General features: G+C 48.7%; 1 protein-coding gene across 1 annotated transcript; it reads right to left on the bottom strand.

The window, feature by feature from the left end:
* Positions 1–1162: 1162 nt before the first annotated feature.
* LOC121324299 (tyrosine-protein kinase receptor TYRO3-like) lies at positions 1163–17450 on the bottom strand. Its single transcript, XM_041266009.1, is given in 18 exon segments — positions 1163–2026; positions 2228–2395; positions 2397–2665; positions 2857–2978; positions 3178–3270; positions 4998–5078; positions 5452–5547; positions 5859–5959; positions 6071–6146; positions 6251–6395; positions 6620–6810; positions 9188–9368; positions 10282–10397; positions 11013–11099; positions 11535–11705; positions 12006–12106; positions 12304–12487; positions 16057–17450. Coding segments are annotated over 18 exon segments (2655 nt in total). The 5' UTR covers positions 16115–17450; the 3' UTR covers positions 1163–1611.
* Between the last annotated feature and the right edge of the window lie 42 nt (positions 17451–17492).

A 17492-nucleotide genomic window follows, 5' to 3' on the forward strand; every position in this document is an offset into this window, starting at 1 on the left:
TTTTAGTACAATTCAAGAGTAAGCTGCATGCTCATTGAATTGAGAGCTGTGCTTGTTTCAAGTAGTTTACACCTGTATGGACTGTCACTATCTGATTGTTTATAGAATTGAGCATGACTTGTCAGTGTTTGAAATGTATCTTATTTCTGTATTTGTATTTTTGTATGGGGATATGTTGTATTGTACTGCTCCTGGCTAGGTCTCACTTGCAAAATATATTTTAATCTCATTGTGATTTCCTAGTAAAAAAAAGGTTTAAAAACAACATATGAACAGTAAGAAACAAAGCCAGTGCAGAGCCTTATCCTGCAAGAAGCACTGCTGTTACACAGCTCTCAATCGTGCTTAGTGCACTAAACTAGCAGCTGCTGTTTCTATACACTCCATGATCAGCTCCCAGCGATCAGGACACAACCTAGAATACACATAATAATACAGTAAACTGCTCCAATTTACAAAAAAACTCCAGAAACGTCTGAATACGTTTCTTATTGGCGTCAATGATCTTGTAATTCTCACTGTTTTCTTCTTAATAGACTCACTAAGTTTCCTTTCTTTTCAGGACTTTGAAAGTGATTGCGTGCTTGTCCCGTGGGTGTCCTGCAATACATGTTCAGTAAATGACATCTCTGTGCTGCAAGTTTAAACCCAAACACAGTGTCCACGTGCAGTCATGAACAACGTGTCTATAGATACAAATATATACATATCGAGGATACTGGATGATCGCTCGTGGTGGGCCGGTTGTATTCACTGCAGGAGGATGCCTCAGTAAGGACGCTATCTGAGGACATCCTCCTAAGATCGGTAACTGGCATTTCTTGACTAAACTTGTTCTCCAAACAGCAATAGAAATCTAAAATGATTTCTGGAATGGAAGCAAAGTCTCTGTGAACATGCTGAATGACAGACATGCATCCCGCGCTGAATGACAGACATGCATCCCGCGCTGAATGACAGACATGCATCCCGCGCTGAATGACAGACATGCATCCCGCGCTGAATGACAGACATGCATCCCGCGCTGAATGACAGACATGCATCCCGCGCTGAATGACAGACATGCATCCCGCGCTGACAGACATGCAATGACAGACATGCATCCCGCGCTGAATGACAGACATGCATCCCGAATGACAGCTGATCCCATGCTGAATGACAGACATGCATCCCGTGCTGAATGACAGACATGCATCCCGTGCTGAATGACAGACATGCATCCCGTGCTGATTGACAGACATGCATCCCGTGCTGAATGACAGACATGCATCCCGTGCTGAATGACAGACATGCATCCCGTGCTGGATAGCCCGGTGCTTGTGGTATGAACATATCTCCTGTACATCCAGGACTGGCGTGCTGTGGCTCATCTAGCTGAGGTAGAGTGCTGAAATTGGGTGCTAGGAGAACACAGTACTGCAATATAAATTCAGATTGGCTGTTGTTGAACTAGAGAGAGCGCCAATACAAGCAATGCTTATACTGCACCAGTGTATTTCCTCATGGGTGGGCCAGTTCCAGTGGTACTGCCAGAACTTCTTATATCCCTGCAAGGCACAGTCCAGCGACCGGAGAAGAGAGCTGTCTGAAAGGGAAGGCAGTCTCCTCGGGTCACATGTTGATGACGGTGTCTTCATCCTCCTCTTCCTCCCCCTCCTTTTCTGCAGCTTCCTGTAACAGTGGGCAGGCCCTCCTGGTTCCTGATTGGCCATCGTCCTCAAGTGAGCCGCGGGGGTCTATGATGTAGCGGTAGTCCCCCCCAGTGGCAGCGACTGCCCCCAATAAGTCTTTGAGACAGCTCGCTCCCTGCCCCTTCTGCCATGGGACACCGCTACCGCCTTCGGCACCGCCCCCAGCCCCTTGTCCCCCACGTGACTCCTCCCCAGGCCCCTCCCCCAGGTTCACATACAGCAGCTCCTTCTTGGAATCTAGCCCTGCCCACACCTCCTCCAGCTGGCCAATCAGGCTCTGGAAGCTGGGCCGGCCCTTGGGGTTGGAGTTCCAGCAGCTGTGCATGATTTCAAAGCTGTGGGAGAGAGCCGAGGAGGGGAGAAGAGATGGAGAACAGGGGAAAAGGGAGGGAAGAGTTGGGGGAGAGAAAAGAGGAAGAGGGGCAAGAGAGAGAGGGAGAAAGGACGAGAGGAGGAGAAAAGATTGTTAGTACAACTACATCTGTTTCATCACGTCCCCAATTCCAACCACCTCTCCCCTCCTACCCCTCACTTACACCTTGTCCACGCAGCCGGGCGGCTGTTTGAGTCTGTTTCCCTTCAGCAGGTACTCGTAGATCTCACAGTTCTCCACGCCGGGGTAGGGGGTCTGTCCCAGCGTCACAATCTCCCACATCGTCACACCAAACGACCACTGAGTCCGACACGTGGCGGGGGAAATATGGGCGAGGAAAAAAGAGTAGTATTTTTACAATTGAACTGAAGCGTAAGACTACACCATGTAGTTCTGTGTTGCTCTGAAGGAGTGGAGCTGAGCATAACGTGAACTGCTGTGTGTTCCCCCACCTCTCCCACCAATTATGTAATGGTCTGCACCACGTTGCTCTGTGTTGGGTCTGTGCAGTGTTGCGTGCAGCGAGGTTCTTGTGGCTCAGGTAGTCCATCCCTCGAGCGATATCCAGCGTGAACTGAACCAGCGTGGGCAGAGGGAGGGTCTGTGCAGGGAGAGAGAGACGGGGTAACGAGAGGAGCTGGCGATGTGGCACGGGAGAGGGCTTTACATTCCATTTCATATCAAGCGTGCAATCGTTTCATTCCTGAAGCAGTTAGTCAACTGTCATGCTTCATTCACGTTTTGATTCCCTGCGCTAAGGTAAATACTGCGGGGGCCGCCAGACAGACTTACGAAGGGGGTGTCGCCCAGGCGTGACATCAGCAGGTAGTGGTGCAGGTCTCCGTGCTTCATGAAGGGCAGGATCACCATGGGAACGGGCAGGTGCTGGGGGGTGCTGCTCTGCAGACTCACTCCTGGGTAAGGGGGGGTGGTTAGTGTTTGTCCAGCAAGCAGCTTTAATAAAACATGTTGCAGTGCAGAGCCCTCACAGCGCTTTGTACTCGTTCTCTTGTGAACGCCCGGTCCTGTAGCAGTGGGCTGAAAACCTGCAAGCGGCTCAGTGATGGAGGGGAAACTAAACTGGGTTCTGAACGAGCCAGGTTGCTGTCTTACCGATGAGCTTGATGACGTTGGGGTGATCGAAGTCCTTCATGTAGGCTGCTTCCCTCAGACACTGCTCAATATCACTGGAGGAGTTCATATCCGCTGTGCACAACGACACGACATTACAATACAGGACAACCCCTTAGGAGACACACACACACACTGCAGAGGGCTCTCTCACACACACACACACACTGCAGAGGGCTCTCTCACACACACACAGTGTGTGTGTGACGTCTCCCGAGAGAGTGTGTGTGTGTGACGTCTCCCGAGAGAGTGTGTGTGTGTGACACACACGGAGGGCTCTCACACACACACACACACACACACACTGCAGAGGGCTCTCTCACACACACACACTGCAGAGGGCTCTCTCACACACACACACACACACACACACTGCGTTCTCCCGAGAGAGTGTGTGTGTCTCACACACACATACACTGCAGAGGGCTCTCACACACACACACACACTGCAGAGGGCTCTCACACACACACACACACACACACACTGCAGAGGGCTCTCACACACACACACACACACACACACACACACACTGCAGAGGGCTCTCTCACACACACACACACACACACTGCAGAGGGCACACACACACACACACACACTGCAGAGGGCTCTCACACACACACACACACACTGCAGAGGGCTCACACACACACACACACACTGCAGAGGGCTCTCACACACACACACTGCAGAGGGCTCACACACACACACACACACTGCAGAGGGCTCTCACACACACACACACACACACTGCAGAGGGCTCTCTCACACACACACACACACACTGCAGAGGCTCTCACACACACACACACACACACACACTGCAGAGGGCTCTCACACACACACACACACACACTGCAGAGGGCTCTCTCACACACACACACACTGCAGAGGGCTCTCACACACACACACACACACACACACACACACACACACACACACACACACACACACTGCAGAGGGCTCTCACACACACACACACACACACACACACTGCCAGAGGGCTCTTACACACACACACACACTGCAGAGGGCTCTCACACACACACACACACACACACACACACACACACACACACTGCACACACACACACACACACACACACACACAACTCACACACATTTGTGACGTCTCACCGAGAGAGTGATGTGTGTGTGTGTGGCACTGCAGAGGGCTCTCACACACACACACACACACTGCAGAGGGCTCTCACACACACACACACACACTGCAGAGGGCTCTCACACACACACACACACACACTGCAGAGGGCTCTCACACACACACACACACACACACACACACACACACACACACACACACACACACACAGGCTCATCTCACACACACACACACACTGCAGAGGGTCTCACACACACACACGAGAGTTGTGTGTGTGTGGTGTGAGCGTCTCCCCGACACGAGTGTGTGTGGTGACTGCAGAGGGCTCTCACACACACACACACACACTGCAGAGGGCTCTCACACACACACACACACACACACACTGCAGAGTGTCTCTCACCCACACAGTGTGTGTGTGTGCAGTGTGCTGTCACACACACCCACACACACAGAGGGCTCTCACACACACACACACTGCAGAGGGCTCTCACACACACACACACACTGCAGAGGGCTCTCACACACACACACACACTGCAGAGGGCTCTCACACACACACACACACACTGCAGAGGGCTCTCTCACACACACACACTGCAGAGGGCTCACACACCAGACTAAGGGCCACTCCACTGCTCCCTGCTCCCTGCAGCTCATACACTAATTGCTGATACTCACACTGGAGCACCTTGACAGCGACTCTCTTCACAGTGCCGTTCTCTCTCTTCAGACTGGCCTCACGGACTGAGCCAAACTCGCCTGGGAGAAAGAGACTGGGTCAGACTGGAGATATACTGAGCTCATACTGGGAGAAAGAGACTGGGTCAGACTGGGATTGTACTGGGGTCATACTGGGAGAAAGAGACTGGGTCACACTGGGAGTAGAGATACTGAGGTTACAGATACTGGGGTTATACTGGGAATGCAATGTGAGACAGGAATGTATATACTGGGAATCTCACGTGCTATAGGAATTTACTTTACAAATTACTTCAAAATCACTCCGTAACAATAAGCTGTTCTTCAGGACATTATGTCAGAAATTACAAAAAGGAATTGGGATGCTAATGCTCCCAGTCCTTCTGTGGACATTGCCCCTGTGCTCCCAGTCCGTGCTGGGAGCCGCCCTCACCTTTGCCCAGCAGGCGCCCCAGAGAGAGCCATCTCTCCAGGATCAGCATGTCCTGCAGCTTCTCCTTCAGCTCATTGCTGATACCCAGGCAGTCCACTGGAGGGAGACAGAGAGGCAGCAGGACCAGGTTACAATAATATTAATAACCCTAATAAAGGGTGAGGGAATTCACAGTGGAAGTATAGCGATGGACAGACCAGTGTGGTAAAGGACTTTTTTTTTCCTAGTGTGGTACTATTATAAAACCACACAACATATGGCACAGCATGAGGGGTGGGGAGGTGTAAAGCTAGCATCAAATATATTTTTCAATGTCTTTAAACCAGTTTAGTGCAAATGCTGCCCATTGAGATGGGACAGTGCAGAGGAAGGGTGGACAATCCAGTGAAATGGAGGGCAGTGCTCACATGTGGAGTCGCTGGGCTCAGGCCCCTGCCTGTTAAAGGAGTGCGCCGCCCCGTAGGACACTGCAGGCTCTGCACCCGGGAGAACCGGCTCAAACACTGCACTGCAAACACAGCAACATTACAACAACAACATTACAACACAGCAACACAATACACAGCATTAAAACAGTGCGCACTGCAAGCTCTGACTCTGCCTGGGGAGGCTCTCTCACCCAAACTGCGTCTCTTTGTTCCTGCGCACGAGCAGCAGCACCCACAGGCGACCTCGCGTCACTGTGACAGAAACACCTGGGGAGGGGAGGGGCGAGGGACAGAGAGGGAGAGGCAGAGGGGGTGAGTGTTTAAGGGTAACTATAGATGTAACAGACTCTTGCCCCCCCCCCCCACCGCACTCACCCTCCTGGGGTCCCACAGCAGCGTCTGGGTCCAGGGCCCGCAGCCCGCAGAGTTGCATGCACTCACATGGAACGAGCAGTTGTAGAACTGCCCTCCCGCGAGAGAGAGGTTCACATGGGTCTGTGTGAGGAGCATGGTGTCCTGCAGGGGGCGACAGAGAGAGGCACAGTCAGAGCCCAAACAGGCAGAACTGAGCCACACAACAGTACTGGAACAGAACTGTAGTTACAGGTTCAAAAAACAGACACCTGTCCTGTCCCATGTTGTTAACTTGCCGTACTGCACCGGTTTATATATAAAATCTAAAAGCACAGACACAGACTGACACACAGTGACACAGACAGCTGGTGTACCCCTGTATGCACCTGCTTCTCCTCTCCAGGCCGGCCCCACTCCACCCTGTACTCCTGCAGCACCCCGTTCAGCTCCTCCTGAGAGGGAGCCCCCCAGCTCAGCAGCAGAGAGCCCCCCGTCACCTCCAGACTGAAATTGAGGGGTGCGGCCCCGGCGCTGAGGAACAGAAACACACACACAGGGGGGTCATGTGGAGCAATAACTGGGGCACACAGAAACACAGAGAGCCCTCAACCACAGACTACCCCTGAGCACAGAAAACCCTTGGCCAGCTGCCATGGGAAAAGTGCAAAATGATAACTTAATGAGGGACATGACTCTGTAGTGTAGATGTATCGCTGAAGACCAGTAAAGAGATTCAGAGGAGCAGAAGAGCAATGTTGCAATCTTATAGGGTCCCACTGATCAAGCACATTTGTATAAAATCAACAGCTGATTGGATTAACCCCTGAATGGAATTGAAAGGTCTATATAGGAGGTTCAGCCCATGAGAAGATTCAAGGCAATTCTCTCCTGTAGACCATGCAGACCACATCAGAGAGACAGAAACACAGGCTTCCGAGACCCGAACAATGGAAATATAAACTAGAACAATATAAACTGCAAATGTAAACGTTCTGTATGTAACTTTCTTCCTCGGTCAGGAGATGCAGTAGCTAGGTATGGTTGTGGTCACTAGACTCTAAGCTCCTGATGGACACTCTCTCTCTCTCTCACACACACACACACACACACAAATCCCCATTGTACAGTGAAACTGGAGGAATTCACTGGCATGCATCCAGAGCCGAGAGTTTACAAACCTGCTAATGAGGACAGATTCAGCATGCATCCACAACCTCTCCCAACCCCGGCCCCCTCAGCCCCCCTCCACCCCTTCACCCCCTCCCTGACTCTGCTAGTTTGACAGTAATAACTCTGATGGATGCTCTAGTCAGTGTGTTTGTCTGTGTGACTCTGCTAGTTTGACAGTAATAACTCTGATGGATGCTCTAGTCAGTGTGTTTGTCTGTGTGACTCTGCTAGTTTGACAGTAATAACTCTGATGGATGCTCTAGTCAGTGTGTTTGTCTGTGTGACTCTGCTAGTTTGACAGTAATAACTCTGATGGATGCTCTAGTCAGTGTGTTTGTCTGTGTGACTCTGCTAGTTTGACAGTAATAACTCTGATGGATGCTCTAGTCAGTGTGTTTGTCTGTGTGACTCTGCTAGTTTGACAGTAATAACTGATGGATGCTCTAGTCAGTGTGTTTGTCTGTGTGACTCTGCTAGTTTGACAGTAATAACTCTGATGGATGCTCTAGTCAGTGTGTTTGTCTGTGTGACTCTGCTAGTTTGACAGTAATAACTCTGATGGATGCTCTAGTCAGTGTGTTTGTCTGTGTGACTCTGATAGTTTGACAGTAATAACTCTGATGGGTGCTCTAGTCAGTGTGTTTGTCTGTGTGACTCTGCTAGTTTGACAGTAATAACTCTGATGGATGCTCTAGTCAGTGTGTTTGTCTGTGTGACTCTGATAGTTTGACAGTAATAACTCTGATGGATGCTCTAGTCAGTGTGTTTGTCTGTGTGACTCTGCTAGTTTGACAGTAATAACTCTGATGGATGCTCTAGTCAGTGTGTTTGTCTGTGTGACTCTGCTAGTTTGACAGTAATAACTCTGATGGATGCTCTAGTCAGTGTGTTTGTCTGTGTGACTCTGCTAGTTTGACAGTAATAACTCTGATGGATGCTCTAGTCAGTGTGTTTGTCTGTGTGACTCTGATAGTTTGACAGTAATAACTCTGATGGATGCTCTAGTCAGTGTGTTTGTCTGTGTGACTCTGCTAGTTTGACAGTAATAACTCTGATGGATGCTCTAGTCAGTGTGTTTGTCTGTGTGACTCTGCTAGTTTGACAGTAATAACTCTGATGGATGCTCTAGTCAGTGTGTTTGTCTGTGTGACTCTGCTAGTTTGACAGTAATAACTCTGATGGATGCTCTAGTCAGTGTGTTTGTCTGTGTGACTCTGCTAGTTTGACAGTAATAACTCTGATGGATGCTCTAGTCAGTGTGTTTGTCTGTGTGACTCTGCTAGTTTGACAGTAATAACTCTGATGGATGCTCTAGTCAGTGTGTTTGTCTGTGTGACTCTGCTAGTTTGACAGTAATAACTCTGATGGATGCTCTAGTCAGTGTGTTTGTCTGTGTGACTCTGCTAGTTTGACAGTAATAACTCTGATGGATGCTCTAGTCAGTGTGTTTGTCTGTGTGACTCTGATAGTTTGACAGTAATAACTCTGATGGATGCTCTAGTCAGTGTGTTTGTCTGTGTGACTCTGCTAGTTTGACAGTAATAACTCTGATGGATGCTCTAGTCAGTGTGTTTGTCTGTGTGACTCTGCTAGTTTGACAGTAATAACTCTGATGGATGCTCTAGTCAGTGTGTTTGTCTGTGTGACTCTGCTAGTTTGACAGTAATAACTCTGATGGATGCTCTAGTCAGTGTGTTTGTCTGTGTGACTCTGCTAGTTTGACAGTAATAACTCTGATGGATGCTCTATTCATTGTATTTGTCTCATTGTCTTGGTTGATTTACCCGACTCCAGCGTTTCAAAGTCGACCCAGTCAGTGAAAGGGGAGGAGCCGACCTCGTTGCTGCAGACGATTCGCGTGCTGTAGTTTGAGAAGCACTTCAGCCCTCCAATCGTCTGCTCATGGGGCGGGACCAACACCTGGCGCTCAAACAGCTCCTCTCTCTTCCCAGAATTCTCTGCAAACTGTTGGGATTCCGAACAGAAAACACATCACTGTGATCTCAGACAGACAGCACAGAAACAAAACAGTGGGGTCTATTGAGATAAAAGCAGAAGCCATGTGAAAAACCCAGCATCATAACCAGTGCCTTCTACTTATCAGTACAGTCACTGTGTTCCTCACAGCTTCATGTGTGCCAGTAGCAGAATGCAGCACTACCTCAGCTAGCGTTAATATACCCCAGGTGACCTCATGCCAGCCCTGTACATTCATCTACCTACACACTGCCACTTGTACTGCCTGCAGCAGAATGGCACCCAGGCATTAAGAAGTCTCAGAACAGAAACATTGCAGGGTTACAGTTACTGTTAGGCAGGTTATCTGACACCCACTTAAACATACACACAGCACTGCACACCCAGTACGGTACTAAAGAACTGACCTCTTGTACTGACACACACAGACACACCCAGTACAGTGCAGCACAGTACAGAGCTAAAGGGTTTATCTGTGTCCATGATTATTGCAAGACCAATGCGAGGGAGCATTGAGACACTGACAGACGCTGCCACAGGGCCAGAGACACATAATAGACTAGCTAGACTCACAAATACAATTGCTTATTTCATGTGTGTTCCTTTGTGTTCATGCAGTGCATATTTGACAATACTTGCTGAGACAGAGAGAGAGAGAGAGAGAGAGAGAGAGAGAGAGAGAGAGAGAGAGAGAGAGAGAGAGGGGAGAGAGAGGTATTCAGACAGACAGACAGAAGGAAGGAGGGAGGGTCACACTGTTTAGTACCTGGATGCTAAAGGTGAGACAAACAGACAGACAGACAGCGTGTTTGTTGTACCTGTGAGACAGGCAGGCAGGCAGGCAGGCAAGGTTAAGTGTGTTAGGCATAACTGCGAGACAGACACGCAGGGCGCTGTGTACCTGGATGGTGCAGTCTCTCAGCAGGGAGTGTCCATCAGGGCCTGGTCTCCAGGACAGGGTGACGTTGTCCTCTTGAACCTGGGTCACCTGCAGCTCCTGGGGGGGGCCTGGCAGCGCTGCGGGGTGAGTCAGAGAGGAGCAGCAGTGAAGCTCAAACAACAACATCACTGTCAATCCTGCAATCCTCACGCATTATCAAGAAAAAACTGAAAAACTGCTCTGTAGCTCTGCTGGGTTTTACACCTGCTCCACACAGAACAGCAGAGACGCTGTGTTCAGGACTGAGTCTGCATTTCCACTGTCTGTTACAGGGTATGCTCAAAATATCCCTCATTCAGGTTGTATATCCAATAGGCATGCATCACGGAGGGAGAAAGCAGGTGTACTTATGAGAAAAATCAGCGTTTTTTTTTTTTTGGCCTTAGTAAAATAAAGAAGTCATGCGTTATCTCTACAGCATAGTGGATAACAGGGTCAATGCTAGATGAAAGCACAGCTTGTCAGGCAGGGCCAGGCAGGGCAGACGTGTTTCCAGCGAGTCTGTGTGCCCCAGGAAGACGTGTTTCCAGCGAGTCTGTGCCACAGGCAGACGTGTTTCCAGCGAGTCTGTGTGCCCCAGGCAGACGTGTTTCCAGTGAGTCTGTGTGCCCCAGGCAGACGTGTTTCCAGGGAGTCTGTGTGCCCCAGGCAGACGTGTTTCCAGTGAGTCTGTGTGCCCCAGGCAGAGTCACCCTTGATGTGGACAGTGGCGGTGCGAGAGGTCGACACCCCTTTCTGATTCTTGGCTTCGCAGTGGAACTCAGTGCTCTGCGTCAAGCCTGAAACACATTGCACAACACACTAAAATCAACACAACGCAACACAGAGCCCCATCAACACAACACAACAAAGTGCCATCAACACAACACAGAGCCCCATCAACACAACACAGACTGCCACCAACACAAACACAGAGCCCCATCAACACAACACAACACAGAGTGCCACCAACACAACACAGAGCCCCATCAACACAACACAACACAAAGCCCCATCAACACAACACAACACAGAGCCCCATCAACACAACAGAGTGCCACCAACACAACACAGAGCCCCATCAACACAACACAACACAGAGCCCCATCAACAGAGTGCCACCAACACAACACAGAGCCCCATTAACACAACACAACACAACACAAAGCCCCATCAACACAACACAGAGTGCACACAGCACACAGCAAAATCTAAGAGGGACTGGGAGGCTGTACCTGGGACAGTCAGGGTGTAGGGGGAGGGGTGTGGACCCCCCAGCTGCACCCCCCTCTGCCACCAAACCAGCTGCACTGGATCGGGGGGCCCCACAGCCCTACAGCTGAGGTTAAAGGTCACACCGGGCAACACTGCGACATCCTGGGGTTCCGTCACAAAGTGGGGTACACCTGAGAGGGGGGGGGGGGGGGAGACAAAAGGGGAGACAACAAGATAAAGTACAAGTGTTATTTTAGAAGGCAAAGGTCTCTTTTCCAAAACTGCCTAGTCTTTAGTTTTCTAGAAATAGCTATAGAATTCTAGGATTTAAAGCTTGTGTATCGAGTGAGTGAGTGAGGGACTGTGTATCGAGTGAGTGTGAGTGAGTGAATGTTTACTGAGTGCGAGTGAAACTTGTGTATCAAGTAAGTGAGGGTTTGTGTATCGAGTAAGTGTGAGTGAAGCTTGTGTATTGAGTGCGAGTGTTTTACCTTCCACAGTGATCCAGGCTGGCTCGGAGGACACAGTGACTCCAGTAGCCTCGGACACACAGACGTACATCCCAGCGTCTGCCTGCTGGACAGACTTCATGCTGAGGATAGAGAGACAAACATGAGGGAGGAGACAGAGTCCTGACACAGACTGGTTCTACAGCACAGGGAGGCTTCAGTACACTGACCTCAGAAATGTTTCACTCTACCCCCTACTCTTCCCTTTCCCCCCTCCCTCCCTCCCTCTCTCTCCTCTTCCTCTCCACCCCCTGTACCCCTCCCCCATCCCTCTTCTCACTGGTATAATGATTTCCAGTGGTTCTGATCCACTGATAGGTCAGTCTGGTCGATGCTGGACAGTTTCTTCCCATTCTTCTCCCAGCTGATTTCCAGCTCTCTGCTGCCCTCCACGGAGCACTCTAACCTGGCTGGGTTGCCGTGGGTTACCGTCAGGTTCATGGGACTCTGTGTGAAGCGCAGACCTGATCCAAACAGATAGACAGAGAAACAGGACACGTCAGCAACAAGGAAACCAACAGCAGAGTTTTCGCAACTGGAAATGCAGGCTATCAACTACAGTTAACAGTCTGGTTAAAAAAAAAAAAAAAAAATTCCATAGTGGTGAATCTAGAAATGCTGAAAGAAATGTAGGAAACTCAATCCCAGGCTTTTCAACTTTCTCAGTGTCTTGGGTGAGGGTGAGGCTGAGTTTTGCTGTCTCTGGCTGATGGGGTCTCCGTGCCAGGTTGTAAAATGGGACCCTCACAGGCGCATCGCTGCTAATTACTGCTCAAAGGGAATTTAATCAGGGCAAGAAGAGGGATACTGGGAGCCAGAGAGGACCAGTGAGGGGACTGGGGAGCAGAGTAATGGGCTTAAACTGGGGGAACTGGGAGGCACAAGGGCAGAGTAATGGGTTTGAACTGAGGGAACTGGGAGCACAAGGGCAGAGTAATGGGTTTGAACTGGGGGAACTGGGAGGCACAAAGGCAGAGTAATGGGTTTGAACTGAGGGAACTGGGAGCACAAGGGCAGAGTAATGGGTTTGAACTGGGGGAACTGGGAGGCACAAGGGCATAGTAATGGGTTTGAACTGGGGGAACTGGGAGCACAAGGGCAGAGTAATGGGTTTGAACTGGGGGAACTGGGAGCACAAAGGCAGAGTAATGGGTTTGAACTGAGGGAACTGGGAGCACAAGGGCAGAGTAATGGGTTTAAACTGGGGGAACTGGGAGCACAAGGGCATAGTAATGGGTTTGAACTGGGGGAACTGGGAGCACAAGGGCAGAGTAATGGGTTTGAACTGGGGGAACTGGGAGCACAAGGGCAGAGTAATGGGTTTGAACTGGGGGAACTGGGAGGCACAAGGGCAGAGTAATGGGTTTGAACTGGGGGAACTGGGAGCACAAGGGCAGAGTAATGGGTTTGAACTGGGGGAACTGGGAGGCACAAAGGCAGAGTAATGGGTTTGAACTGAGGGATCTGGGAGCACAAGGGCAGAGTAATGGGTTTGAACTGGGGGAACTGGGAGCACAAGGGTAGAGTAATGGGTTTGAACTGGGGGAACTGGGAGGCACAAGTGCAGAGTAATGGGTTTGAACTGGGGGAACTGGGAGCACAAGGGCAGAGTAATGGGTTTGAACTGAGGGAACTTTAAAGCTTTAATGGGAACGATGTCTTTTTTTTCACAGATGAATATAACCTTATTACTGTTATACTGGGTACTGACGTACGCCTCGTAACAAACCTGGGAAAATATATATTTGTAATTTCCCGGCAGGGGAGGGAAACATTTCCAAATTCAAAAAGGGTTCCTGGATGTTGTTGACACATGCTCGGACGCCGGTGTGCACGTTTTCAGGGAAGGGCTCGCTCACAAGAACCGACTCCTTTGACTTGTGGCAGTCAAAGAAAGTTAATCACACGGCCGTAGAATATGAAATATATGCAGAGCTCAGAAACGTTGCACACTGGAATCAAGCACACCCCTCGCCTACCTGTAATGCCATAGAACACATATGAACATACAGCAGCCTGCCTGATCTCCGGGTACGCTGTAGCATGACAAGGCAGTAAAGTAAACACCCATCTCATTATTAAACAACACCTCGGAATGCAAACAAACAAACAAACAAACAGACTCCAATGATCTGAAAGAACGTGTCGACTTTCTTCAAAAGAAAAATAGAATAGCCTGGAAACCAAATACAACACACAAGACAGGATGGGTCTCTGTGCCAATGTTTAACGCTTCTGTATCACAGGGATGCTACATACATACATGCATCTCTCTCTCTCTTTATATATATATATATATATATATATATATATATATATATATATATATATATATATATATATATATATAAGGGACAGCAATGAGACTCCTGTTGCATAGCAGTTTGATCCATTCCTGGTTTTGCTAGTTTACATGCACCTGAGCTTGTTATCTCTACACTGTGGCTAATCAAGCTCACAGTAAAACCTGGAATGGATCAAACTGCTGTGCAATAAGAGTCTTGTTTCTGTCCCTGTATAAATATATTCAAGTATTATAGTAAATTGCTAATCCGTGCATGTGATAACTTGCTGAATACCACTAGTATGTGAAACACATTTTTTGAAGCATTTTTGAACGGGTGGATTATATTTATGAATAAATGAACACATACATAATATTAAAATAAGCACACCGCCCTCATCAAACAAGTACTGATGCAGCAATACCAGTGTGGTAGGCTAGGCTAAGCAGTACTTTCCAAATCACTTCAGCAAGATGCTACACAGTATCTAAACTGCACTGGACAGACTGCATGAAGCCTATTGCAGTAACACAGAAGGAGGGCATGTTTGTAAATCGACACATCAGTAGAAGAAGCATCAGCAAAAAATCATAAAAAAAGTCCTACTTCATTACAAATCACATGTTGTATAGGTTAGAACCAATAGCAGCAGTCTTTTGGGGGGTCTCCCACCAGCACAAATCATATACTGGCAGTAAGAAACCCCAAAACACTAGAGAAAGAGCGCTGCTTCTACTGCACTGACTGTTAGAGAAAGAGCGCTGCTTCTACTGCACTGACTGTTAGAGAAAGAGCGCTGCTTCACTGCATTGACTGTTAGAGAAAGAGCGCTGCTTCTACTGCATTGACTGTTAGAGAAAGAGCGCTGCTTCTACTGCATTGACTGTTAGAGAAAGAGCGCTGCTTCTACTGCACTGACTGTTAGAGAAAGAGCGCTGCTTCTACTGCACTGACTGTTAGAGAAAGAGCGCTGCTTCACTGCACTGACTGTTAGAGAAAGAGCGCTGCTTCACTGCACTGACTGTTAGAGAAAGAGCGCTGCTTCACTGCACTGACTGTTAGAGAAAGAGCGCTGCTTCACTGCACTGACTGTTAGAGAAAGAGCGCTGCTTCACTGCACTGACTGTTAGAGAAAGAGCACTGCTTCTACTGCACTGACTGTTAGAGAAAGAGAGCTGCTTCTACTGCACTGACTGTTAGAGAAAGAGCGCTGTTTCACTGCATTGACTGTTAGAGAAAGAGTGCTGCTTCACTGCATTGACTGTTAGAGAAAGAGCGCTGCTTCTACTGCACTGACTGTTAGAGAAAGAGCGCTGCTTCACTGCATTGACTGTTAGAGAAAGAGAGCTGCTTCACTGCATTCACTGTTAGAGAAAGAGAGCTGCTTCACTGCATTGACTGTTTACAGAAAGCACAATGGGGGTATTTTAAGAATGTGTTTTGTGCAGCTACTGGCAGCAGCGGACTCGGCTGCATTGTTAGTGTCAGTATGAATCCTATTGGTGTTAGCATCTGTCTTTTTTTTATTAAAATGCTGCAAAAGTAGCCTTATACTGTACATGTAAAACAATGCACAGCATGGATCACAGCATTGCACAGATCTTTCAAGATGTGCAACACGCACACGCACACACACACAATGAGACACACACAGGCACGCACACTCACATCACATCACATTCAAGTGCCAAGCCTGTACTAGGGTAAACTTTCAACATGTTCAAAAAGTTGTTTAGTTCAAAACTTACCATGGCTGATATTGGCACAGACAAGTGTCACCCACAATATGAGCCCGTTCTGCTTCATGTTCTCATTTTCACTGAGCCGTTTATTCCCATTGTATTGCTGTATATAATAACCAAAAATAAACAACAAACCATTCGAGTCTCACAAACACTTGCGCATTCTCCGTGTGCACTTTCTGTAGGTAGGGAGGCTGGACTCAGCTGAAGAACTGAAGATTGTGTTTAACTCTTCCCTCCCTGTCAATCCTGCAGCTTGGTGTCGAATCAGGCGAGGAGAAACGCTGACCTACGCAGCTTCAAATCATTTCAGAGTTTTGAAGTTTTCACTTCCCGTTTCCTTTAAGAAAAAAAAAAAACCCTTTTTATTTTCCAGACGAGTCCCCCAAAAAGCGCGGATCAAAACTCCTGAGATTTCTGAGTCACGCAAAGCAGTGGAGAAACATGAGGAGCGAGCGCCATCTGGCGGTCATCGGCGGAACTGTCCTTTTATTTATTTTCTGTTTTACACCAAACGGGATTGTATTATTTCCACCGTGTAATACTCCAATGAACCAACCGCCCTGTCCATCTATAGATCTGTCTGTCAGTCCGTTAATATAACTTGTCTCTGTATTTATCTGTTTCTCTGTCTGTATGTGCTGAAAATTAAAAAATGAAACTACTGTTCACAACACACGTCTTGCCTAGTTCCAGCCAGTCAGTCCTTCTCTGTGTGTTCAGCTGGTTTGTATCAGTGTCTTGCCTAGTTCCAGCCAGTCAGTCCTTCTCTGTGTGTTCAGCTGGTTTATATCAGTGTCTTGCCTAGTTCCAGCCAGTCAGTCCTTCTCTGTGTGTTCAGCTGGTTTGTGTCAGTGTCTTGCCTAGTTCCAGCCAGTCAGTCCTTCTCTGTGTGTTCAGCTGGTTTGTATCAGTGTCTTGCCTAGTTCCAGCCAGTCAGTCCTTCTCTGTGTGTTCAGCTGGTTTGTATCAGTGTCTTGCCTAGTTCCAGCCAGTCAGTCCTTCTCTGTGTGTTCAGCTGGTTTGTATCAGTGTCTTGCCTAGTTCCAGCCAGTCAGTCCTTCTCTGTGTGTTCAGCTGGTTTGTATCAGTGTCTTGCCTAGTTCCAGCCAGTCAGTCCTTCTCTGTGTGTTCAGCTGGTTTGTATCAGTGTCTTGCCTAGTTCCAGCCAGTCAGTCCTTCTCTGTGTGTTCAGCTGGTTTGTATCAGTGTCTTGCCTAGTTCCAGCCAGTCAGTCCTCGGTGAGTTTTCTTTTTGCTTCCTCAGTGTTACCAAGCCTAGCTTTACATTGACCCCACAGAAGCACAATGAGTCACACTAGACCTCCAGGGTCTACAACCACAGAGTGAAGTCTGCGATAGCTGGGCAGGGAACTAGTCATCTCTAGGAAGAAATCTTCAACTAAGTGAGGTAGCGCAGGAAAAAGGAGATGGAAAATAAGA

This window comes from Polyodon spathula, chromosome 12, assembly GCF_017654505.1.
Source record: "Polyodon spathula isolate WHYD16114869_AA chromosome 12, ASM1765450v1, whole genome shotgun sequence".
Lineage (NCBI taxonomy): Eukaryota > Metazoa > Chordata > Actinopteri > Acipenseriformes > Polyodontidae > Polyodon > Polyodon spathula.